Source organism: Scatophagus argus, chromosome 19 (genome assembly GCF_020382885.2).
Source record: "Scatophagus argus isolate fScaArg1 chromosome 19, fScaArg1.pri, whole genome shotgun sequence".
Lineage (NCBI taxonomy): Eukaryota > Metazoa > Chordata > Actinopteri > Scatophagidae > Scatophagus > Scatophagus argus.
The window spans coordinates 10987600-11012568 of record NC_058511.1 but is presented as its reverse complement, the minus strand read 5'-3'; the positions used below and the strand labels follow the sequence as shown (position 1 = coordinate 11012568).

Below are 24969 nucleotides of genomic sequence, written 5' to 3'. Positions count from 1 at the left end.
ACAGGACTCTGCTGGATAGTGCGGGGGGAGTTTTTCTTGATCTGTGTACCAAAGGAATCAGCTTTTTCAGAGGATTAAATAGTATGAACATAAAGATGAAATGAAACCATTCCTATACTCATATTTTTTGTCAATTTCCAGTTTAATAATAATTTTAATTTGACCAAATTTATGCTAAAATGGAAAATATATTTACTGTTAGTGTTTCGACTAGACACAGTATTCTAAAACAGCACATAGGCTTTTCTTCATCATTTCATTAATGGCTCCCAAGTGGACTTTGTTCATGGCTTCCATATTTTTCCTTTAGCCTTTCTTCCTCTTCTTCTACCCGTGTGTTTGATCCCTGATGCCGTGAGGGTTTAGTAAAATTATGCTACGTTTCAGGTCTGCTGGGTCCTGCTAAAAGAGACGCCTGGCTGCAGCTCAGAGCAGAGGTGGAGGCTCTCACCGACTCCTGGCTCACCCACGCACTCAAGTCCCTGTCCATCATCAGCTCCAGGTGCCACTTTCTTACTCTCTCCTAGTCATCTGCTCTGTTAATTCATAACTTTCGGATAAGAAGCGTGTGGGAGCTCGTCCACGCTCAGCATCAAAGGACATTAATTCATGATCCACTCATCACTACATACAATTCATCCTTCTTTTCACCTGCCTTTACATAATAAGGTCCGCTCTCCATGTGTGTCTCACAGGAGTAACTGTGTAAATGTACTGGTGACCACAACGCAGCTCATACCGGCGCTGGCTAAAGTTCTGTTGTATAGTCTGGGATCTGTTTTCCCGATCGAGAACATTTACAGTGCGACAAAAATAGGTAAGACAAACACTCTAAGTTCTTAACAGTAATCTAATATTGGAAGTAATATAATGTGGAATGAATGCAATTACATAGTAAATGACTATATATTTTACTTGCAGTATTTTGATGATGCATGCATTTTGTTGGTTGTCCATTATATTGACGTTCCATATGTTACTCATATCCTGTTATTAAAGTTATGGCTTTAGCTGGGCTCAGGTTCACTTAACGGTGGGTTGGGACTGTTTGAGTTACAGTGTGTTTTATTTTATACCCTGTGTGTGTGTGTCTGTATATGTGTGTGTGTGTGTGTGTGTTAGAAGGGAACAAGTAAAATTGCATGCATCAAATCTCTACTAAAGAAAAATAGCTCACGCTGGTGAAGCTTAGTCCAAACAAACACACACTCACACACTTTGATATTAATATCAAATTATTATTACTGTATTATTAATTAATAATACAGTAGTCAGTGTAGGATTTTAATTAATAAGTAAAATTACTACCCAGCTGGCATCATAGTACATCCTTTCCCTTGATCAGTGCTCTCTTGCATATTGATACAAATCAGTGTTGTAATTACCCAAAAGTCACACTTTAGTAAAAGTAAAGAAAATGTCAAAATAAAAAAAAGCACACAAACTGTAACATATTTTATTGTAGTAATATGTTCCTTTAGATTACTTAAATAGAAACTCCTAATCAGATTTTCATTATTTAATGATTAGTTAATTGAGAAACAGGTGAGTAACGAATCAGGAACTACTTGATAATAACCTTTACGTTTAACATTAAACTTAAACTTAATAACCTAAAACTAACATAACGTCTCCATAAAATTTGATCAGAATTTGCTCGCTAACAAATGGTTAACTTGCAGGTCATCTCTCATTCGCCCCTCATTTATTCCCAGGTGACTACTCAAACTTTTGTCTCCCTTATTGTAGTGTGACCATTTTTATTACATCTTGTCTTTGTTTTAAACCAGGTTTACCAGTCATTTCTAGTACTTACCGCTTACTCGTATGGCTCCTCTACAACACTGAGGGAAAATACAGCTGTGTTAAAAGACTTTTTTTCAGCCGGGGACATAAATCGCAGGTTAAGAAAGGCTCTACGCACCTATGGTCCACCCATGCAGGTGTTTTTGCTTATTTACCTAATTGTGTCTCCTCAAAACACTGTGGACGTAGACAGACTTGACTGACATCTCTCTGACCTTCCCATTGGTGTTGTTGCAGGTGTTAGGTTGGGAGCTTGTTAATCCCTCTTCATTCCTACTGGTTCATTAGGTTGGTGACCTCATGCAGCTCCACCCAAAGTTTAATTAGTCACAGTAATTGAAAAGTCATGTGAGGGTGTGCAGGGACTATAATATGCATTGTTCAGTGGTTTGGTCTGGACTTTCAGACTTCTGTTGAGATTTTAATCAGACTTACAGGTGTGAAACTTCCCCCCTGCGCTATGCTCTGCACCAAACAGCTAAACTCGAGTGTTTTTTGTTGATTTGAACTTTCAGACCAGTTACTAAAAGTCTGTAAGCTTTTTTTAGAAACCAAAAAAGGAAAAACAGTTCAACATAATGAACTTGTTTAATTAGCACTTGACTGACAGCTTTATAATGAGTCAGTTCAGTTGTTTTGCGAGATGGTGGTGAGGCGGACGGCGAGAGGAATGTTTAAAATTGAAAGCGCAGGGAGATGCAGCCGCACTAAGGTATGTCATGTGTCATCCTTTAGTGCACTCGTATGATTGCGACATGAAACCAAAGCTAAACCTATCAAATGTATGCAGTGCAACAAAAACAGACTTTCAGGTGAGACACCCAGAAACTGAATGGCCGGTACAATGGAGCCAAAGTATTGCAACTGTGGCCAACGTCAAATCATATTCAAAACAAAACAACTTGGATTAGGTGGGGTTAGAGAGGCAAAACATTCAGGAAAGAAAATGTGTGTGTGAGTGTGAGAGAGAGACAGACAGAGAGAGACGGAGCACCCAGTTGCCTTGATTCAAATGGACATTGAGTTAACATGAAAACTGTCTGAGGTTTAAGACACAAGCAGGCTGTTTCCACATCCCATAGACTCGTTTGGATACATCACTTTGCATGTGGAGTTTTCATTATGTGTGTTGTACAGGAAGAAAGGCTAAAAAGTTAATGGGGGGGAGGTGGGAGGGATTTCTGACATCACTCACAAGCATGTCTGTTTTTGGATTTAGTGGAGAAACCAGACTGATTATGTTTATCTGAACTGAAGTATCTCACAGGGTGGGTGTCAGGATTAATCAGAGTGAGCGATCTGTAATGGGATCATGATTGTGTGTGTGTGTGTGAGAAAGCCTCTTCTCCTTTCACCTCACCCTTGTTGCACACAGCTTTTGCTTCTTCATGTCTTTCTTTTACATCTAAACAACAAATGAAAAAACCTGTGAAAGCCCATGTGTTTGTCTCCAGGCAAAGAGAGCTGTTTTGAACGTATAGTCTCCCGCTTTGGCACTAACATTACATATGTTGTGATTGGAGATGGGAAGGATGAAGAGCATGCCGCCAGCCAGGTAAACAAACGACTTCTGAACTCTGACCCCTCTGACCTTGTGACCCTCCTTCCTCCCCTTGTTTATTTGTTTTTTTGCAGGAAAAGAGAGTTGCTTTGAACGCATAATGCAAAGGTTTGGCAGGAAAGTAGTGTATGTTGTAATTGGGGACGGTGTGGAAGAGGAGCAGGCGGCCAAAAAGGTAATGGACCCACAACCTCACCGTGACCCCTGCCTACTCCTCACAGTGTGAGCTCTGATTGGACGAAGCCTGCCTTTCTTTGCTGTAGAGGTTTTGTGTTGGTTGTTCATGGTTTTCTGTTGTACTTGCTTTTTTTTTTTTTTTTTTTTTTTTTTATGAGGGGCGTGAGACTTTTGATTGCACCTGTCAGATTGAAAATTTGAGATTGAGGCTTAGCTCATGTTGTATATTTGGTACCTGCATTTGAGTCAAAGTCAAATTTATCAAATTTGTGAGCCATCTGCAACTGAACCATTAAAATGTATTGCTTTGGATCATATACTTTTAAAGTCAGTATGACTTGGGTGACATTTAACACTGAAAATGAATGGTTGCCCAAATGTACTCAGTGATTAAGCTTTGGTCAATCTCATTTGTTTGGAGCAATAATTTCATCCAGTAGTGTGTGGGGTCTTCTTTTACATTGATACTACGTGAGAGAAAAATAGAGCTGTGTCACAGCAGAAAAAGAAAATAGTGATATACTTGAATCAATAGGACTGGGACATGTTTCCTTGAGTGTGAGTATAAAGCCCATCTTTTCTCCAGCTTTGGGTTTCATTCTTGATGCTGGGTGCTTGGGTTGTGAAGGGAACACCTTGACATTACGGGAAACGTGTACTTGCTTCCTTGCTAAGAGTTAGATGAGAAGACGGATACCACTCTCTTGTCTGTCCGTTAAACGTAAAGCTACAGCAGACAGTTAGCTTAGCTAAGCATAATGACTAGAACATCACTTGCTGGTGTCTTTACACACTTCGTTTTAATCAAACTATAACCAAAATGTGAAAATGGGGGACTGAGTCAGTGAAGTAAGTTAGTTTGGTTGCCTGCTAACCTTGTGGTGAAAACAAGAGCTGCTAAGCTTAGAGTATAAAATCTAATTGTCCCCCATAAAACCACAGAATATCATTTACACACAGTGTGTCAATTTGTGAGATTTGGAGATGGACTTTCCTTCCAGTTTTTATGCAAAGCTAAGCTCACAGCTGTAGATTTATCCTAAATGGGCAGACAATGTGTGTGATATCGATCTCATTTAAATGAACTGAGATAAGCACATTTCCCAAAATGCCGAACTCTTCCTTTAAGCCTTAGGATTGCATGGATTTTGTTTGCACTGCTTTTGCAAAGCAAGCAGCTACAAGTTACTATAGTGTAGCTTGCATGTCTTTAGGTGGGGGGTGTGCAGATATTAAACAGCACAGCCATTTTAATGATGTGTATGTTCACTCTGCAGCACAACATGCCTTTCTGGAGGATATCAAGTCACTCTGACCTGCTGGCACTACACCAAGCACTGGAGTTTGAGTATCTGTAACTAGTAAAGCAATATGGACTCATGCAATGTTACCATGGACACGGTCAGCCAGGCAGCCACCTTCTTTTGTATAACTATTTAAGAACAAATACACTGCGACTGTTTTTTGTGATTTTATTTTTGTTTTGTTTTTTGAACGTCTGGATTTACAAACTCTGAACGGTCTTAAGAAGCAAAAGGAGAAATGTAAGGAGGTAAAAGAAAAAAAAAAACAGCGGGGTTACAAGATGATTCAACCACCCAGCTCAGGCCGCCCCCGCGCCATGGTCTCAATGCTGGGAATGGACCGCTGTGAAAAACCTGTCTACTGTCCTTGCAGCTATAGCAGACTTCCTTGGCCTGAGAGGATGTTTCTTGGTGTTCTGTTTGTTCTAGAGCACTTGGTCTAGTTTTAGGCCTGGTGTAGGTAACCTGGGACAAACTTCAAACCATGAGGCCTTCTGTGTGAGGAAGACAGCTGACACCCCCGCCCCCCCCTCCCTTTCCTCAGTTTTCTTCCTGGTGTTATCACAACACAACAATGCAGCCTGTGGCAGAAAACTTGTGTAAATTATTTACAATAAACTTAAAAAGGGTAGAGGTGGATGCTTTTGTCAAGGAAAGAAATGTAAGTTCTGGGGTCTTTTTGTTTCCCTTCTGGATTTTTGTAATTTTTGGGGGAGGGTGGGTGGATTGAGGATGTGCGTCATGATGTGTTGTGCCTTAATGTGTTTGAATGTCTTTTCTTTATTCAGAAATCTATGTATGTAGATATAAAAGGAGAAATCCTATCCAAATGACCTATGCATCTTGTCTTCCCTATTGAAGTTTACAACTGGAACTTCAGATAACCAAAAATAAAACAGTGCTGCATATTATTGAAAAGTCAATTTCTCCACTAATGGCAAAACACAAATCTGCTTTATATCCAGAGAAAAATTCTCCAGCAGTCATATTTAAGATCAGAAACACTAGCTTTGATTTCACACCACTTCAGTGGCACTTGCTGTTTTGCAGATGAAAATGAAAAGATGAAACAGTATTATATCAATACACCATTATTTCATAGTCCTTAATGGACTCGCTTGTCAATTTAAATTCCAAACTGTTAAAAGAAACACTTCACACACCTGCTTCATTTCCACTTTTTATTGACACTTTATTTCTTGCTCTTGAAGTATTCCTCAATCACATCCTTGGCCTGAGACTCCTTGCCATAATCCTGCAGTAAAAAAAAGAAAAAAAAAAAGGTTTGAGATGAACATGATAGAAACACTTCTTAACAGATATTACTGGCCAATGTAGCTTTCCAGCACAGGTCCGGCAAAAAGCAACAGCACACATCAGTACAGATATGCTTGCTGTATTTTACCAACAGCAATTCAAGGGCTCCTGTGCAGTTCCTGTAAACAAGTGCTCAGTGTAACTCAACTGTATCCATGGGGTCTAACAAATGCAAAGAAAAGCTGATATTTCTTTTAAAGCTTAAATAAAAATCAAGCTTTTTATGTTTGAAGTCTTCTCCCTGCCTCTAATATCACATGGCAGGACATCTTGGAATATCACCACCACCACCTGATGATCGGCAAAATAGTGTGACAGCATTGCCAGTAATACATCAGTATCATGTGTGCCTAACCTGTAGGCAGAAAAAGGTCCATAGCTACCAGGTGAAAAACCAAGGAAACTAAGCAACAACTCAGAAAAGCACAACAGTTTGCCAACCAGAGAGCACTTACAAGTATAATTCAAAAATAAAAGTTGTTGATCCAATATATGAAATACATCTCCGCTCCTAAAACATCACCCTGACTCTGCGATAAATGACACCAAACTGCCGAGCAAAACTTCTGACATGTCAAACAGATATACTTTATTTAAACAAATAAATTAAAAACTCTAGATGTCCCATACATCATCTTACCAAAACTGAAATTAAAATAAAGTGATGCTGATGTGATGTGTGTTTCTCATACAACAAACTTTGGGATTATTTACAGTGTTATAACTTGTCAATGTGTTACTGTATGTAGCCATTCTTTAGGGACCCCAGACATCACAGACAGATGACGGGGCTCGTACCCTGGCTGTCATTTAGCCAAGAGTTAAAAACAGCTGCATGGCATGAGGCACATGCACCTGCACTTGATTGGCAGATGTAATTTCAAGCCTCCATTTAGCAGCAGTACTCTCCATTCTTATTCGCCAAAAGGTTTTTACCATCTGTCCTTCCTTTACTAAATGGAATTTGATTAATTTCTTTGCTGAAGAGCATCATTTACCTTGACCACGACACAGCTACAGCCCACAACCTTGCGCGGTTTGCCCTCACGGTCGATCTTGCACAGACCGACCCACTCGCCGAGCTTCTTGTTGTCATCAACCTGAAATAAAGTTAAACAGCATCTTAACTTGTGTCACGCCTCAGTTCAACTACTTTCCAATGATGCACAGTCAACATTCATAACTTTGGGAAACAATTTCTGGTCTTTAAAGAAGCAATATTGGAAATTGTAGACCTAATCACAACAATGCCAATTACTCATGATAAACTACAAACTATTATGCATGGAAGTGGCAAATGCCTTCAGTTTTCAAGTACTTGTCCAGCGAGATAAAAGCAGCAGTGTGGGTACTCTCAGCTGTATCTCAGACAGAAATTGGGTAACAATGGCAATCTCCTCACAGTATTCAGTAGAGGGAGCCAAATTATCATCAGCGATACAGCAGTACATAACATGCTACGTGTAACTCATCTGACATTATACAAGAATAGATGTGACACATGAATTCAGCACTGAGACATTCATGATGTCTGCCACAGCTGATGCCAAATCAGTCTTAAGCAGGCCCATTTACCTTTATCAGGTTGATCTGATGCTCAGCGCAGAGGGCCTCCACCAGCTTGACGTACATGGGCTCATCGCAGTTGGCTGCAAGGGCGCAAAGATGGGCCTGACGCCTGCAAAAGAACACCGAATTAGTTCGCAGGAGGTGGTTATACACCATTTACTCAAACAAAGTTTGACAGCATGTCTCAGACAGAAATTGGGTAACAATGGCAGGCTTCCACATAAAAACTCAGTAGAGGGAGCCAAAATATCATCAGTGGTACATGCAAGGACAAAAAAAACAATACACTGTTATGGTAAAATAATTTTTAACACACTTGTCCAGGGCCTTGGCAGCCTCACGGATACCACGGGCGAGGCCATCGTGAATGAGTGCGGTCTTCAGCACTTCAGGGAGAGCAGTGTTCACATCCATGACACCTCCAGCAGCAACGCTATCAATAAAATTGGTGGACAAGAATTAAAGTTTAAATTTAAGCAAAACAGGGATGACAAATGAGCAGATTTTAGTAAAGCTCCCAGCATGTCAGAGTGGGGATCTCACTCATTGTTGAGTGAAGGGGTATCCGACAAAAGAATGTAATGTCATCATTCACGCAACAGAGAGCTCACTTAAATCCTCAAACACGAATGAGGTGATAAATTCTAGCCTTTCTCCTGACAAAAAAAAAAAAAATGTGGGGTACCAGAAACAATCTAGTTCTTATTTCCAGGTTTAACTTGTGGGTATTAATGTATAAATTGTGTGTATTGGGATTTCTCCATCCTGGAGCACATTGCCTGTCAGATGTCCTTTCTGCATTACGAAACAGCTCATGTTATGACTGGGTAACAGACTGTCTGCAAAGATTTAGCCGTTACAACAGGTAGCTTTCAGTCTCAATCCTACTTTAACATCGGCCATGATACCACAGTATCTCTTTAACAACTGCTTCAAAATGACCTGAAACTCTCTAATCTGTTAGTTTGGCAATACTGGAAAATTAGTTTCCTATTTTGGTTTGGTGATTTTCAGCCCACTTGTGAAAGTCATATTATAGACAACAATAGCTATACCAGCACTGGCCTAGTAATATTTAATTAGTAAAGGGTTCAGTTTTTCAGGTCCCTCACTGGGTAATATGTACACAACCTATTGGATAATGAATGCATTCCTAAATAAGATGAGAATAAGATAAAAAAAAAAATGTGTATGTGCTATCAAGGCTTTCAGTTCTTTCAGCTATGGTACTTTTCGGTTCAGATTTCTGCTCAAACGGGGACAATTCATGCTTACCACATAAGTAACGTGAACGTTTTGCTGCTATTTATATTTCCCCAACGCAATACTATACCTAGTGTCCTACAATCAGATTAAGCAGTGCAAACTTAAAAGCCCGACCACTCCATGTAATGTTACTTACATTACATACTTAGACTTTATCGTTGCATTACATACGAAGATACCGAATCTCCATAACCCTGTTAACCTGCAACTCGGCTAGGCTAACCAGTTAGTTAATTTCAATTAAAATAAACTCAGACCAACTACCACAACAGTCATTGTAGACCACCAGAATATTCCACATTATTTAATATTATGACAAATACTTGGCTCTTTTGTGCCTCGTTTTGTTGTTAAATATCCCAGCTAAATGTCTGTGGGCTAGCGGCAAATCTTAGCGTCATGCTCACCCTTCCTCGGCCATTGTTGGTTTATGATGGATGTTGGACCTAAACTTCTGCAATAAAGAACAGAAGAGAAAGAAGAGTTATTATCCATCACTACGGCACACTATGACACATTTATAAATTAAGATGTCTGATTAATCCTTTAGATTGTGCCGGTAGTTGAAGAAACGCACCACAACCTCCTCTGGGGCAGCGGGTAAAGAGGACGTCATAAGCCCGCGCCATCGCTTTAATACCACCAGGCCCCATCCGCTCCACAAGGTGGCGTCCACTGTGCTGCCTGTTGGAGTTGCAGTTGTAGTGTTAGTTGAGTGTTAAATAAACTCAAATTTCATATAGTCAAAAATCAATTTCAATCTCATTTTGTCTCAGGGGCTAACATACGCCACCCTCCATCGATAAGGATAAGAAAAACGCCCATAGCATAAGCCTTTAACATGTGAAAATGGAATATGGATCCTTTTTACAAATATTCATTCATTATGTTGTTGAGCTTCTGTACTTACTAATATTTTTTTGCTTCCAAAGACAACAGGGAAAGTGTTCAATATTGCATCAATTAATGCTATGTTATATTTCTTCTTGCTTAGTTTCAAAAGTAAAAACAGTCAAAGTAGAAAATAGTCAAATAATGATTTCGTGCTGAATTTTAAGATCAGTCAGTAGCTTCAGATCACTGCTCATCAAATAAGTGCTTGTTGTTGGAGCTGCTGAGGATATAAGACACTGTGTGTAAGGTTATGAAAAGCATCCACACATTTCAAACTAAGTAACACTGATTTATTAGTAAGTGATTATTGTAGAAGTGTGTGGTTACTTTTTCTGTCATATAAGTAGTAATAATCAATTATTATGAAATGTGGTGGAGTAAAGGTATGAAATGTAAAGCATAAGCATAAGTTGTATATAGTAAATTTACAAGGATAAATTTGACTCATACTGAATAAAATATTACTCTGAAAAATATAAAGTAAAAATTACTGTTAATGTTTCAGATTTCTAGTCTATTCAGTGTTTTCATTTTACTGACTTTTATTTTACTTTATGTGACTTAAATTGAAAAAAAGAAAAACACAACTCTACTTGTCTCACCTGTGCAGCTGCAGTGGCTTGAAAGAGTGATTGTGTTACCAACCACTGGGCCAGTGCTCTGTTCACAGTACAAAACACCGACCCAAATGCAGCTAAAACCTGCCCACCTAAAAGTTAAGGTTGTTCAGAGTACGACACACGTGTTGCACACTATCAATTTCGAGTCCGCTAGGTCGACAATTTAACACAAGACTAGAAGAACACAAGACTAGAAATAGAGTCCTCCCTTCAACATATTAGAATATATTCTAATTTCTATAGTGAACGCCCCCAACAGGTAATATTTTTATGTAGATCTATGCTCTGCATGGTTCTGCAGTGTACTGGTTTTATTTTGGTGATATTGGTTGATATTAAGTTCTATAGTGTTCAGTTACTTTTGACAATTACTTTGTGGTTATTTCTACCAGCAGACTATTTGAGTATCTGGTAATGTTGTCTAAAAGAAAAACCCCTAACTGTCTAGAATATTCATAATTTCTTAAGACATTTGAAGACATAAGATAAAATGATATAGTTTAACTATTTTTTCAACTCACCAGGCTTAAGCCTTCCACTTCACATTAGCCTATCACAAAAATAAGAAACAACCAACCTCAAGTCAATTCAAATGATTTTAACCAATTTTATTTGAAGTATACAAACTGTTCAGATGTGCAAAACTCTCGTCTTACCCTGAAATAAAAAGCACTTTCACTTGCCAAATCCTTTGAGCTTTGAGCATTATTCATTAGATACAAATAAAAAAAAAATTCATACCAAATCCAAATGAAAGGAAACAGAAATATTTAGTAGGCTATATTGCCTATATATAAATATAGTATATTGTTCATTTGCTAGAGGTGTGGAAACTGGTGACACGGATGAACTGTCCAGCAGCTGGTTTCCATTCCTTTTAGAGTTTGAGAAATTCCTCCAATTCTTCCATCTCGACTGCATTTTCAAATGCATCGTAGTCCTGCAAGGAAGACAAGGTGTTGGGAGTCAGGGGTTGGAGGTGAAGGAGGGGGAGATTCAGAGAGACGGAAGAAAAAAGAGAAGCAGTTCTACAGATTCCTTTAATACATCTTAATGTATTCATTAATTAGTATATATTACAGAGATTACACACGGTTGAAAGACTGAAAATAATTACTGACTATATTATTTTTATATGTATTTTATTGTTAAACACTGTGTGTTCAGCTTGCTGGAAAGATTGTTCTGTGTGTGACTGTGTATGTGACAATGAAATGATTTGCTTTGCTTTGATTTGATATTATGAAAGCCGGTGCTCTCAGCTGAAGTGATTGTCACATGATCAAACATCTTCTGAGAGCCTTCGGCGAAACACCATCATGGGAGCAAAGCACAGAAGCGTGCTCATGAATGACATAGTAGAACCGTTTTTTTTTACCTGTTCATTCGGCTCTGGTGCTGCGGTGAAAAAATAATGCTTAAGATGGTGATTTTTATAAATTGCATCAACATTTTTACAAATTCTTTGATATTCTTCATTTTACAGCTGATTTTTTCAGTCTGGTGGACAAACCAACCATTTGACTTCTGCTAGCATAGCTAAAAACTGTGAAGTCAGAGGATTTACCATATAACTCTATGACAATTTGTACCTCTTCAAAGGCAACCAAGGTTGAAAAGTCTTTAAGTCAGAGCAGCTTTTCAGTCACAGCAAAGTCTGAAGGGAATGAAATGGTGTGTCTAATGGAAAAATGAATAGGGCGTGTGTCAGCATACCTGTGAGTGTGTGTATGTGTGTGTTTGTGTGTGAAAGTATAGCTGTGCACATTTCTTTACATCTGTGTGTGTGTGTGTGCGTGACTTTGGTAAATATTTGGTTAATTACTGTGTCTACACCCTTATGACTACCAAAGGAGGTTTCTTTCCTGTGAGAATTGCAGGAAACGTGTAAATGATTTACATTCAGTCATAACTCCTTTAGATTTGAGAAGTTGTTACATCGTCAGCACAACCTTATTATTGCTTTTGCAGGGTATTGTGCAAGACTCACCCCACAGTAGATGTCTCCATTGCATATTTGAGGGGGAAGTGCACTCGAGTTTCCTGCCCTCTCCCTCATTAAATTCTTGTCTTTAGAATCCTGAGAAATGTCCACAGCTTCGTAAGTGATCTTCTTGCTGTCCAGGACAGAGAATATTCTGTCTTGATGTTTCTTCATCTGAAGGGGACAGGATTTCTTCAGTTAAGTTTTTGCACAACTATTATTAGTCCTGCAGTCCTGTGATCTGTACAATTATCTTTTGCTAGAAACACAATTAGCAGCAACATTTTGTCTACAGAAATAAAATGTAAATGCTGTGCACACAGAGTATGATGTACTGGAATCAACATGACTTGTAATGTTTTCTTAAACATGTCAGCGCGTTAACAAAATGCCTATGAAAACTCGAAGAAAGAAGCAAGCAAGACCACATACTGTACCTCTAAGGAGCCGCTCACGCTGGTATAAAACACCTTGATCGGCATATCTGCTAATTTAACAGTGACAGCAACACAGGCAGGCTTATGGTGAAGAGAGAAGTGGAGAGAAGGAGAATGTTCCAGTTCTCTAAATGCAGGTATGTGGTGCTGGTTTGCTGTAACAGCAGACAAGGTGAGCAGGTTTAGACAAGGCTTACCTGCCTGCATGGGCACACCCACTCCTGCTGACTGCAATTCCAGTTGTAGCCTGTCTGCTCCAATTGTGAAAGCAAAGACACACACACACACACACACACACACACACACACACACAGAGCCACTAGTGCTGGAATGTAACTTAGCACATTTACTCATGTACTGCACATTTATTTTACTTTATTTAGTTAAACTACTTTTAAAGATAAATAAAATCTATACATCTCAGTAAATCTAAAGTATTATAATGTAAAGTAATGTATAGTGTCACAAAACTGAAAACAGGGATGTTTTTTTCTGAGCTCATGAGAGGATGACCTTTTCACAGTTCACCACATAGGCCCTTATTTATGGATGACATTTTGAAGGAAGGCACAGACATGATCAAAGTGATGACTGGTTGAATTAAGATTTTTCCTTTCTGTGAAGATTGTGATTATTGTTATGCTAATAGTATTGTTCGTCATGATTGTGCAAAAGATTTATATAATTTAAGATTTATAATAATTTAGTTACCGTATATTGTATCATAATCGCTGTTTTGATAAAGTTTAAGCACATTTGCTCCTGCATTAGAAGGCTGTAATTACAATGTATAAACTGGATTTTAAAAAAAAAGAAGAACTTTTTGAAACTAGTTTTGTAAGAATTACACATTTATTGATCAGCAGTCACACTAAAAAAAATTATAATGCAATACAAAGACAATTATCTGCACATTCCTGCAGGCGAGTAAACTTTTGCTCTGTGATTGGCAGAATATCCCCAAAAAATAAAAATCACGACAGGAATAAATTTCATATGTTTACAAAGTGTCATGTATGTTATTGAAAATCACCATTTCAATTTCCACCAAGTTTATTTTCTAAAACTTTAAAAGCAAATGACATAGCATCCATGAGGTGAAAATTTGTTTACTTAAAAAGGAGGCATAAAGACACACTTAAAACAGGTCCCTTTTCACTGAACTCCAGTGCTTTAACGTCTCACTTTGCTGCCATGATGTTGAAGTGCACTCCAGTGTGTTACGCCAAGACATCAGTTTTGTGTGCAGCTATCTGCAACTTGAGCGGCAAAAGCCTTTTTTTCAGCTCAGTGTTATGTTGCCCTCGAAATTTAGTGAAACTGCATAGCATAGGTTATTCTTTAAGTTGTTCTGTTATCACGAGAGGACGAGTGGTTCAAGCTCATAGCACACTCTCCCAGCCAGGTCTTCGGGGACCCTCTCAGCGTTGTCGGAATCAGCATCAGCCTTCTTCTCCTCAAGGCCAGGACTGTGTCCATGTTCATTCACTCTGCTATTGTGGCCTCTAAAGGGGAGAAGGACAGCGACGGTTGTAATCACTAGGAAGTCTTTCGAGTTATTGGATCTAAAATACAACAGGCGTATCTTGGCGAATAACATCAGCAGGACTCCCTCTTTTTTTATTACCTTCCATCGAATGTTGCATTGCTTCTTTCTTCAAAATCTTGTTTTATTGTTCCTCCGAGCTGATTACTGAACTGAACTATGGTACCTGAAAAGTGAGCACAAAATCGCCAAAACAGCAGCAGTCAGTATTTTTAAGATTTTATGATTAAGATTTTTTTTTGGTGCTGGAAAGGTAATGTCCATTGGTTTTATTTGAGCTTTTTGACTGGAAACAGCAGCCTGCTGAAGATTGAACCAAAACAGTTAAGTTGGTGTCCACAAAAGCTAAAAGCTAGAAGATGCTACAATACTACAACAACACTTATGTGTGGCTTCAATTTTTTGTCATTATTAAACCTCCAATAACTATAAATAAAATAAATAAAAGTTGTTGGCATTGTATTCAGGATTTGCCAGCTGCTGTTTGTCATCATTTGAGAAGACACAAGTGAGGAATTATTTTATTCTCCTATTATTTATTTAAAGCTGGATGGAACAGCAGTGATTATCATCAGTGGGTTTGTTGCTAAAAGCTGCACTTTTCACTCTGCACATTGAAATTTTTTCCATTCCTTACATTAAATGATTAATTGGTGCAGCTTCAGTCTAGACATGTTATATGGCATTGCTGTAATTTTGTGTCGAAAAAAGCTTTGATGTCTGCCACTTACCAGCAACCTCACTTCTCTTCTTCCAGACCAGGTAACCAATAACAAGCGCGAGTAGCACCACCACTAGCCCTATCACAACTCCAGAGACAACTGAGGATGTGGCAGCTGTAGGGATTAAAAGATCATGTTTTACTGTTAGCAAAAGAGAAAACCAGTTATAATCACTGAAGAAAGACAAACTGTCAAGGGGTCTTTGGCTCTCACCAACTATGTTGATTTGGAGTGTCTTAGAGGGAACGGAACAGAAGGGCAAAGAGGAGATATTAACAGCATAGACACACTGATAGTCTCCTTGGTCGTTATATTCAATTGAAGGGAATTCAAAGGTTGCCAGGTAGAAGATAGAGTGGCCAAATGCTGTCTTCACTTCAGAGCTCATGTTCGACTTTGTCAGATAGAAGACTCCTCCAGCATATCTGGAATGAGTGGAGCAAGTGATAGCGAAGCTGCTTCCTTGCGTGACCGATGTTTTGTCCGGGCTGTAGATCACCATTGCATGAGGAGATGACAGGGAGATTGAGGGCGTCTCCAATTTCACTGCAGAACACAAATGTATTTTTTTTTTTTACAGACTTGTGCATTAAATTAAAACCCTCTGGAGTTGACCAATTTAAGATGACATAGTTCACTGAGTCTCTGTTTCAATTTGTGTCAAAACTGGGGACTTCAAACTATATACAAGTTTTTAAATTTTGTTAATATGTCAAGTAAAACCTTTTATATTTTACATAAAATATGAAGCATTTTATTTTTGTGTGTGTGTGTGTGATTTTAGGTCCAGTGTGTTACAATAGTACGGCAAAATGAAAGACTAACAGTAAAGTCACACTTGTGAGGTTGTGCTGAAAAAATGATACCAAACAAGGCAAGGTAAACCATTTCTAAGCTGAAATATAAAGGTAAAATCAAAAGTAGTCAAAAATGGACAATTACACACATGACTCCAGAAGGTTAATAATGTTAAATCTAGCATCGTCAAATTTCCAACAATCATGTTCAAGGGGAGAAAAAAAAGGCACAAAATTACTGACCTATGACAGAGAGCTCTGCGGTATTTCCTTGAGGATAATTGATGACTTGATTGGGCAGTTTCTTTTGATATTCACAGAAGTATGACCCCTTTTGGTTGAAGTCCACTGCAGGGAAGGTGAAGGTTGCAGCCTCGTGGTCAGAGTACTTTTCCACTTTAAATGAATCTTCTATCTTTTTCAGGATGAATGTCCCACCCAAGTTTTCTGATACTACAGTGCAGGTGATTTCAACTTTTTCACCCCAGTTTACTTCTGGAGAAGGATTCAAAGTGATCTGGGGCTTTTCTAGGGCACCTGAAACCGGTAATACGTTTTAGTTCAAGGTTGTTTTGTCATAAGAGTCAACACAGCTTCATGTCTTACAAAATGAGATGTAATGTCATTCACAGATTCAAATTAAGTCAGTCCTCTTACCTAAACAGATAACGCCAGCATCTTCACCATGCCCGCAGTTGTTCTCTCCAAAACCATTGTGCGTACAGTGTGTGATAGCAGACTCTTGTCCTGTACATTCCACATTGTCCAGCCATATTGGGCCACTGCCTCTACCAAAATGGGCACTTGTCGGAGCAGAAACTGCATGACCACAGCCAAGCTGTCTACACACAACATCAGCATTGCCAATTTGCCATTCATCATCACACACAGTTCCCCACTGGCTTTTATAGAAGACCTCCACTCTTCCAGAGCACTGACTTGTGCCACCGGCCAACCGGACCTGTGCTGCATATGTCGACAAAAATAAATTGAGTTCAAAGGCAGAGAACAGTCCTTGAGACATGTATTTACATAGAGTCAGTGGGCGGTTAACCTAACTTAGCATAAACACAAAAAACAAAGAAACAGGTAGCCTGGCTCTGTCCTAAAGTAACAAAAAACCGCCAACCAGCACTTTTAGCAGCTAGCACTTTATATCTAAATAAAGATTCATTTACAGAAGCTGTTTCAACACAGTTTTAAGCCAGCCAGCTAATGGCTCCATTTCTTCTATGCCCTGAAAACAAAGAAAACGCAAATGTTGAACTATTTCTTAAAGCTTGATTTTGCATATGACTGAATAATTATTTAATTTAATAATTACCCATATCGCTTTCTTTTTTCTTTTTTTTTTTTACTGTGCAACTTTTGTGAAACATGCTAAAATTAATTGTAAACTACTTTCAAGAATTTGGAACTTATAATTTAAAAGGCTTTACCTGCACAGGTGACACCAGCATCATGATCATGCCCACAACTTGAACTTTGGAAACCTTTGATCGAGCATTGCTGAAGAGATGTCACATTGTCAAAGCACGACTCGCTAGCTTGCGCTATCGATCCACTGCCTTGGCCAAAGTGGGCAGAGCCAGGAGCGGTCAACGCCTGTCCGCATTCCAGCTGCTCACACACCACCTGAGCTTTACTCATGGTCCAGTCTGTGTCACACACCGTTTGCCACTCGTCACCATGACGGACCTCCACTCTGCCAGAGCACTCATCCTTGTAATTAACCAATCGGACTTCCAAACTGCCTGTGGGGTCAAATTTGCTGAAACCATTACATGATATCAGACATTTCATGTGGTTTTAATGTTGTCAAAGGTATGTCAGATAAAAAAAAAAGGCAGATGAAAAAAAATATATGTGTGATACTTTAAAGTCAGGTTACATCCATGCAATAACTGAGCAGCTCTATCTGCAGAGGAAGAGCAGTAAATGATTCAGAAACACTGAGTATCTATAAACCGCAGGTGTGCAGGTGCGATTGAAAGTGGCAGTATGTAGACACAAGTTTTGTAAAGACTTATAATATAGTCATTTTTGTATGTTGTCTTACCAGTGCAGGTAACACCAGCAATTGAGGTGGTGTTGCAAGTTTTGTCTCTATATGGACGCTGAGGGCACTGAGCCAGTGAGGACTCCAAGCCATTGCATTCAATTTGATCAATCCAGGTCTGCTCTGTGCCAGTGCCATGCTCAGTCATCGTGGTAATTTTATGAGCCCTCCCGCAGTCCAGCTGTCTGCACACCACCGTTGCATCATTCACATCCCAGGAATCACCGCACACAGTCCGCCACTCTCCTTTGTCATAATACTCCACTTTTCCAACACAACGACTCTGCCCACCGGTCAACTTCACATTGCCTGGAAATGATTGTGTGAGAGATTATATGACGATCATAATTTCCAAAAAGAAGAAATTTTATTTATTTATCAACTATGTGGACAGGCACAGAACATTGTTTTTCAGTTTAACTTCAAGTCTAACCTGAACATTGGACAACTGCCTCTTCAACACTGTCGTAGCTGTTCCTGGTGTATTCTCTCAGTGTGCACTGAGTGAGAGAGCTCTCTCTACCATTACAACTGACTTTATACCCTCTCATTTCTCCTCCTTGGCCAAATGATCCTGAGAACGAGACAGGATCTCCACAATTCATCTCTCTGCACACCACTGTAGCTTCATTCATTCCCCAGTTAACATTATATGCTGAGGACCAGTGGCCTCCGTGGTTGAACTCCACCCTGCCTGAGCACTGGTTGGTCCCATTAATGAGTCTGATGGTAGCTGGAAAAGACAGAGTAACAGCAATTAGTTTACATGTTTAAAAGAAATAATGGGTTAATTTAAAGAGAATGTTATGTCCTGATATACTGTTGGAAAGAATTGTGATATAACACTTCAGTGTTGACAATGATTGGCACAATATTCAGAATGCACAGACACACAGAACACAACAGAGTGATAACCAAGATGATACCTGAGCACACCACACCGGCGTCTTCTCCGTGGCCACAGTTATTTTCCCCGAGGGAGAGATGTCTGCAGTGCAAAAGGGATGTCTCGTTACCCACACAGCCAACATCATCCAACCAGATGTCTCCTTGGCCTTGACCAAAGAAGGCACTAGATTTGGCTGTCTGAGCTGTTCCACAGTCCATGGCTCTGCACACCACTTGAGCATCTCTGATGTCCCACTCATCATCACACACTGTTCCCCACTGGCCGTCGTGCAGAACCTCCACTCTGCCAGAACATCTGTCGGTGCCATTGACAAGTCTTAGTGGTGGATTGCCTGTGGACAGATCAACTCATGTTAAAAGTAGTCACCAACTTAACTGTTAGCAGATATGGCAACTACAAAGCATCCTCTCCACTGACTCTGAAATCCTTCACTTTGCCTTAAGATTAAAACTAAATTAAATAAAAAACCATAAAAGTTGAGTTGTAAAGCCATATATAGAAACTAAGGCTGTACATTTTCTGTGAGTCTTTGCTCAATCAAGAAAAGTGGAAAAAATATTTTTCTTTTAATTTTCTTACACACATATGTATGTTTCTTATTGTCAACAGATCCCATGAAAACAACAAAACCAACAATGAACTGATCCTGCTATCAAGTATCACAAGCCAAAGCCTGATGTAGCTTATTTTTGCTTGCTATAAAACCTCATTGTTGTCTGTTAAAGGGATCCATTTTTCTTATTTTATGACCAACGTGGGTGAGTCACTTTCAGTTGATCCAAAATACATCATCCTGCCACTGTAACTACTCACTATCAGAGAAATCTGTAGTTTTATGGTAGGTAAAGGTGCATTTGAGTTGGTGATCTGTTGTTATAACCTCTGGGAGAAACGTGACTAGCCTGCATAAAACTTTAAAACATTACCTAATCTGGGAACATTTGTGTCTAAGTCACAGATGCATTTTCATCCACAACAATTGTTAACAATTAACAACTGTTAACAATAACAGCAAGTCATCAAACTGAAGACTGATTATGATGTTTTCATGAACCTTTCACCTTTACGTTAGTGTCAGAATCAGGCAAAAATATTCAAGAGTAAATAGGTGTCATAATGTTTAACAGACATAGGCTAATTATGTTTTTAATGTCCACACGTCCTTTGCTATTGTAAGTGGAGGGTGCTACAGTACATCCCTACCATTTTTGTCTTACCTGCACATGAAAGAGAAACACTTTCACATCTTCCTGCGTTTTCCTGAAATGTGCAGTTGCCGATAGAGCTCATTCGGTCAGGGCATGTAGTTGTAAACCCTCTCAGTCCGCCTTCACCAAAAAAGCTTTCCTGAGTTTTTTTTGGTGCTCCACAGTCAAGTTCATTACACACCACTGTAGCCTCTGCATGGCTCCACTTATCATTACAAACCTTCCCCCATCGCCCATCGTGGAAGACCTCCACTCTGCCAGAGCAGTGGTCAGTCCCATTGATCAGTCTGACTGATTCTGGAAAAGAAGCAGTTAAAAAGATAGAGAGATTATATTTAAAATACTTCAGGAATTACAAGCAACATTTTGCTATGATTTGTGGTATTATGTGAGGAGAACATATTACACTGTCTGTCAATATGTCACAATACACCAAAGAACAAAAGGGGAACAGCAGCAGATGATTGTGACAGGCTGCAGGATTTTCTAACATGGAGTGGTTTAAAAATGATATTCCTGCCAAAATGGAAATGTGGAAGTAATGTTTAAGGTCTCAGAAAAATAGAAGTGATTTATGCATGGGAAAGCCACTTGATATTTTTGTCACTTGATGGCTCGTGCGTGCAGATATCAGTCCAATCTTATTTCATTCAAACACATAAATGAGTGTGAGATTTTTGAGCCCCAAACAGAAAGCATATGTCACCTGAGCATATAACACCAGCATCTTCATTGTGGTCACAGTCGTGTTCTCCAAAACCTCTGTGTGGGCAGTCAGAAAGGGATTTCTCATGACCAGTACACTCAGTGTCGTCCAGCCAAACCTGATCCTGACCTCTGCCAAAGAATGCCTTGTATTTGACTGCAAGAGCAGTTCCACAATTCATCTCCCGGCATGTGACCCTTGCTTCCTGCATGCCCCATCTGTCATCACAAACTGTTCCCCACTGTCCATTATGGTAGAGTTCCACTCGGCCAGAACATCGATTGGTCCCATTCACCAGCCGAATTGGTTTGCTGTCTGCCACATGGAAGCGAAAAAAGCAAAGGTTTATTCAGAAGTCATCCGAAACAACAGATAAAGTTTACCACAGGAATGCTGATGTAAGTTTACAGGAACACGTGGATGACTTACTTGTACACACAAGAGTAGCATCAACACAGGTCTCCTTGAAGTCTTGAAGTGTGCACTGTGAGACAGAGGTCTCATTTCCATAACAGGTGGTTTTGAGTCCAGCCAGGTCAGTTGCTTCTCCAAAATCTAGCACTTCTGTTTGAGTGGCAGGGGAGCCACAGTTAATCTCTCTGCAAACCACATCAGCCTCTGATGTGCCGAAGTCACCTCTGCAGGTTCGTTTCCACTGGCCATCATGGTAGACTTCCACTCTGCCGTTACACCGATTGCTTCCGTTGACTATCCGCACATGTTCTGCAATTGATGTAGGCAGAAATTTAAATAAAGCCAACAAATATTGTGAAAGTAGAATTTTGAATATTAATTATTTTCCATAAGCCATTTGGACAATAAGTACATGATGAATGATACTGTAAAATCATGTTAAAATCTGCATAGCTAAAGTAAGGGGCCTAGCCCAAAACCCTGAAAGCCCTATCCCAATAGCTGGTGACTGTTTATCTCCCATTTTTACCTTCTGCACTTTGCACTTTGCACTTTCTAACAGCATGTCATGTGCTGACATTGCTGCCATGCTTCTGCTGCAACTGCATTGCCATCACAGACGGCCATCATGTTAAACTAGACAAGCAGCCGTGAGCTGACCATACAACCTCTGGATTTTTGAACACAAGATGCAATAATATGATCACTTGCCAAGATAAATGCTGCGTTAGCTGCTTTTCTTTGCAGCTGTATTTCCCAATCTCTTTTGACAGATGACAGTTCCACAAGACAGCCCCCCCCCCCCCACACACACACACACACACACATTCATATTCTTATTTGAGTTATTGAGTTATTTAAATGTTTTTAGTGGGTCATGTGAAGCCAACATAACTGAGAGGAGTGTGAACGCAGTCTTACCTGAGCAGACAACCCCAGCGTCTTCACTATGGCCACAGTTATGTTCCCCGAATGTTTTATGTGAACACTTGAGAATGGACGGCTCCTGACCAGTACACTGCACATCATCCAGCCAGATCTCTTCCTTTCCCTCTCCAAAAAAGGCACTTTTTTTGGCCTCGAGAACTGTCCCACAGTTTAACTCTCGACACACCACTTCAGCATTGGCAACGCTCCACTGATCATCACACACAGTTCCCCAACTGTCCCTGTGGTAGACCTCCACTCTACCAGAGCAACGTGAAGGCCCGACCAGCCTAATTTTATCACATTCTAGACATGGGAAAATAAAAGCACAATAGCTGTAGGTTGTGTCACCACAAACTCAGCAACAAATCAATTGATCTTGGTGTAGAAATGAAAATATCTACATAGAACATTAATAAAACTTACTGACCTGTAAGCAGTGAAAGACTCAGCAGACCTACAGCAGAAGTAAAATGTTCAAATCAAACCTGACAGCCCAGAGATTAGTCACGAATATTTAGAACAGTATGGTCCAGTACATACATAACAGTCAGTACTCTAATTTGTCAAATTTATTGAAATTCAGAATAAGACCCTTTAAAAGTCAAAAAAGTCTAAATAAGTCACTGAAAAAACAGAAACTTACCTATTGACAAATAACAAATAAATAGTTGTTTTTCAGTAGAAATGAAGATCATACTGCGTCCTCACAGCGCGACAAATGCTGTTGAGGTAGAATAAAAATGGAAGAAAAAATATTATTATGCATCTTTTAAAAGATTGCTGCCTTTGTGGTGTTGTTGAGTTGTGGTGAAACAACGAGAAACCATCCAGTCTTTTTCTATTATAATTTGATTAAACTTTACCTCTGAAATCCAACAAATCCAGGCAGCTATTAAAATGAATCCACAATTCAAAACATAAAGCTGATCACATTTGAAACATCCAAAGAATAGAAGCCCCCTGTGCTGATCCAGTAATTGTTAAGAATAAACGTGGCTGTCTGGAAATGGACTGCAACCTGGATGTGTGTTGACATTTTGATCAATCATTAAAGACGGAGGAGATTTGATTTTGTTTTACACAATATCTACGCTACTATTTGATAAAAGACATTATGTTCAACAGGAAACCACATGTAATAGAATGCTGGAAAGCAGCTGGACATGATAGTAACGCTGATTTGTGGACATGACAAATGATTGCCTGAAAAAAAATAAAAGGGAAATGTAGATCAAAAGGAGAGTTGTTTTGAACAAATGTTAAGAGGTGAGCTTGACCACTGACTCCCATCTGTCCCCTCCCATCTTTCACAACAGTCTTTTTATGTTGATTTTGCACACAGCAAAGTCATTCCTCTCCCTTTGTTTAAATGTATGAGTATGAGCTTTGCTTTTCAGTTCATTAAAAATTATTTGGCAGTGGCATTCTTATTTCAGTTTTAATGTAAATGTAATGTAATGTAAATTAAACATGCCTTATCAGACATGAAAAAAAGATATTTAAGGTATTTATCATGCATCTTAAACAATATGCATCTACCTTGTTTTATATCATGCATTTCAACTTAATATGGTAAGTTCTGGTTAATATATTGCTTTTAACTCACACTACAAGCACTTGGCTTCAGAAGACATTATGCAGCAAAGTAATCCACTCCGGGTATGTAATTGTCAAATTTGTATATCTATGCCCATCGTGAAGAAGAAACCTCCTCTTGCACCAAATTTCATGTTTTAACAGGACATTTCTGTAATCCTAAATCCAAGAAATATCAGATTTTTTCAAGTAATTGTCTTACCTTAAAATGGGTCGATGCAGTTTTCTGACCAATAGAATAACAGCATATATAGTTATGGTCTCAAGACCTCAGACCACTGAGATTTATTCTTTCACAAATGCTTGACTTGACAGAAACAGTTCTTGTCCAGCATCCTGCTGTCAACATGACTCACTGGGACTGGGAATGGCAAACACTTCCCCAAAGTCTGAGTCTCATCCATTTTTACAGTTATTAGGTGCCTGTTATGTTCCTCAAATTGCTGCCTCTCTCCAAGGTTGTGTTCCTGTTAAGTGTCACGAAAGCAACCAGAATTTCTTTTTAGGTTACGATGGCGCCTTTGCGGTTGCTACAAGTACATCCACAAGCATTATCAACAGCAGGATACAAAATCATCAACATCAGGGAATGTACTCATATTTTTATAGAACTTATTCGAACTATTTGGCATAATAACACCCATTAATTAACATGCGCGTGGGGTTTTTATTTGTATGTTTGTGTTATACTATTAAATGTAGTTGTTCATTGTTTGTTTATTTTTGTGTGAATGTTGTGCATTCACTTTTCTGAAGTTCTTGAAGGTTTTTTTTTTTTGCTCTCTGAAATGTAGTTTTCATGTTAATAAATAGTACTGTCAGAGTACACAGAAACTCTTATATGACATTGCCTCACTGACTTGTCTACTCAGCATTTTGAGTTGCTTGTTTTAAACATCTGTTCCGGACGCATAATGAATTTAGACATTACAACTGGACATTATGCTGTTTAACCATTTCCCAACTTCCCCTTGATGCAGTAGTTTTGTCACATTAGTTCATAAAAAACTGAATCCAGCATACATACAGTGCATTCAGAAAGTATTCACACTGCTTTGCTTTTTCCGCATTTTGTCGTGTTACAGTCTCAAAATGGATTAAATTAAATGTCTCCCTCAAAATTCTATACAAAATACCTCATAATGA

General features: G+C 39.1%; 4 protein-coding genes and 3 non-coding genes across 15 annotated transcripts in view; 1 reads left to right on the top strand and 6 right to left on the bottom strand.

Moving 5' to 3' along the window:
* Positions 1–5760, top strand: part of eya4 (EYA transcriptional coactivator and phosphatase 4) — a 41057-nt gene extending 35297 nt beyond the window's left edge. For 4 of the 8 annotated variants that reach the window (XM_046372317.1, XM_046372321.1, XM_046372319.1 and 1 more), the window contains 4 exons: positions 388–502; positions 696–817; positions 3261–3361; positions 4822–5760. In XM_046372317.1, the coding sequence (XP_046228273.1) occupies positions 388–502; positions 696–817; positions 3261–3361; positions 4822–4902 (419 nt within the window). In that variant the 3' untranslated portion in view covers positions 4903–5760. Of the gene's footprint in view, positions 1–387; positions 503–695; positions 818–3260; positions 3362–3441; positions 3543–4821 lie in introns of all 8 variants that reach the window. The other 4 variants (XM_046372318.1, XM_046372320.1, XM_046372323.1 and 1 more) reach the window with 2 other exon arrangements.
* Positions 5761–6015: 255 nt separating this feature from the next.
* rps12 (ribosomal protein S12) lies at positions 6016–9688 on the bottom strand. Its single transcript, XM_046372324.1, has 6 exons — positions 9578–9688; positions 9408–9454; positions 8051–8167; positions 7741–7843; positions 7164–7265; positions 6016–6103 (listed from the first exon to the last, which is right to left on the bottom strand). The coding sequence occupies exons 1-6, from the start codon at positions 9614–9616 to the stop codon at positions 6041–6043; spliced, it is 471 nt and encodes a 156-aa protein (XP_046228280.1). The 5' UTR covers positions 9617–9688; the 3' UTR covers positions 6016–6040.
* Positions 7525–7607, bottom strand: LOC124051119. Its single transcript, XR_006841765.1, has one exon. It is a non-coding gene; the product is annotated as a small nucleolar RNA SNORD100 (small nucleolar RNA).
* LOC124051120 lies at positions 7913–7999 on the bottom strand. Its single transcript, XR_006841766.1, has one exon. It is a non-coding gene; the product is annotated as a small nucleolar RNA SNORD100 (small nucleolar RNA).
* Positions 8255–8331, bottom strand: LOC124051113. Its single transcript, XR_006841761.1, has one exon. It is a non-coding gene; the product is annotated as a small nucleolar RNA SNORD101 (small nucleolar RNA).
* Positions 9689–11107: 1419 nt separating the features above from the next.
* Positions 11108–13101, bottom strand: zgc:153284 (uncharacterized protein LOC751696 homolog). The gene is made up of 3 exons (XM_046372326.1): positions 12936–13101; positions 12505–12672; positions 11108–11454 (listed from the first exon to the last, which is right to left on the bottom strand). The coding sequence occupies exons 1-3, from the start codon at positions 12978–12980 to the stop codon at positions 11392–11394; spliced, it is 276 nt and encodes a 91-aa protein (XP_046228282.1). The 5' UTR covers positions 12981–13101; the 3' UTR covers positions 11108–11391.
* Positions 13102–13768: 667 nt separating this feature from the next.
* LOC124050133 (deleted in malignant brain tumors 1 protein-like) lies at positions 13769–24135 on the bottom strand. 2 transcript variants are annotated; one of them, XM_046372316.1, is made up of 17 exons: positions 24026–24135; positions 22871–22948; positions 22655–22681; positions 22219–22530; positions 21313–21606; positions 20884–21198; positions 20187–20474; positions 18986–19300; positions 18493–18792; positions 18060–18368; positions 17440–17754; positions 16658–16966; positions 16244–16537; positions 15417–15749; positions 15213–15317; positions 14563–14647; positions 13769–14440 (listed from the first exon to the last, which is right to left on the bottom strand). In XM_046372316.1, exons 2-17 carry the CDS (start codon positions 22920–22922, stop codon positions 14293–14295), a joined length of 3801 nt encoding a protein of 1266 aa, XP_046228272.1. In that variant the 5' UTR covers positions 22923–22948; positions 24026–24135; the 3' UTR covers positions 13769–14292. The 2 variants fall into 2 exon arrangements, with proteins under 2 accessions (XP_046228272.1, XP_046228271.1); XM_046372315.1 differs by lacking the exon at positions 24026–24135 and adding an exon at positions 23091–23305.
* Positions 24136–24969: the final 834 nt, after the last annotated feature.

Excerpts from the sequence above, each read along its gene's own strand:
- rps12 (XM_046372324.1), bottom strand. The coding sequence starts at position 9,616 with ATGACGTCCTCTTTACCCGCTGCCCCAGAGGAGGTTGTG. Across the intron at positions 9,455-9,577 it reads CTGCCCCAGAGGAGGTTGTG|AAGTTTAGGTCCAACATCCA; the intron begins GTGCGTTTCTTC and ends TCTTTATTGCAG. Across the intron at positions 7,266-7,740 it reads ATCAGATCAACCTGATAAAG|GTTGATGACAACAAGAAGCT; the intron begins GTAAATGGGCCT and ends ACTTTATTTCAG.
- zgc:153284 (XM_046372326.1), bottom strand. The coding sequence starts at position 12,980 with ATGCCGATCAAGGTGTTTTATACCAGCGTGAGCGGCTCCTTAGAG. Across the intron at positions 12,673-12,935 it reads GCGTGAGCGGCTCCTTAGAG|ATGAAGAAACATCAAGACAG; the intron begins GTACAGTATGTG and ends TGTCCCCTTCAG. Across the intron at positions 11,455-12,504 it reads ATGGAGACATCTACTGTGGG|GACTACGATGCATTTGAAAA; the intron begins GTGAGTCTTGCA and ends TCTTCCTTGCAG.
- LOC124050133 (XM_046372316.1), bottom strand. The coding sequence starts at position 22,922 with ATGATCTTCATTTCTACTGAAAAACAACTATTTATTTGTTATTTGTCA. Across the intron at positions 18,369-18,492 it reads GGCAGTTGTCCAATGTTCAG|GCAATGTGAAGTTGACCGGT; the intron begins GTTAGACTTGAA and ends AATCATTTCCAG. Across the intron at positions 16,967-17,439 it reads TGCTGGTGTCACCTGTGCAG|CACAGGTCCGGTTGGCCGGT; the intron begins GTAAAGCCTTTT and ends CGACATATGCAG.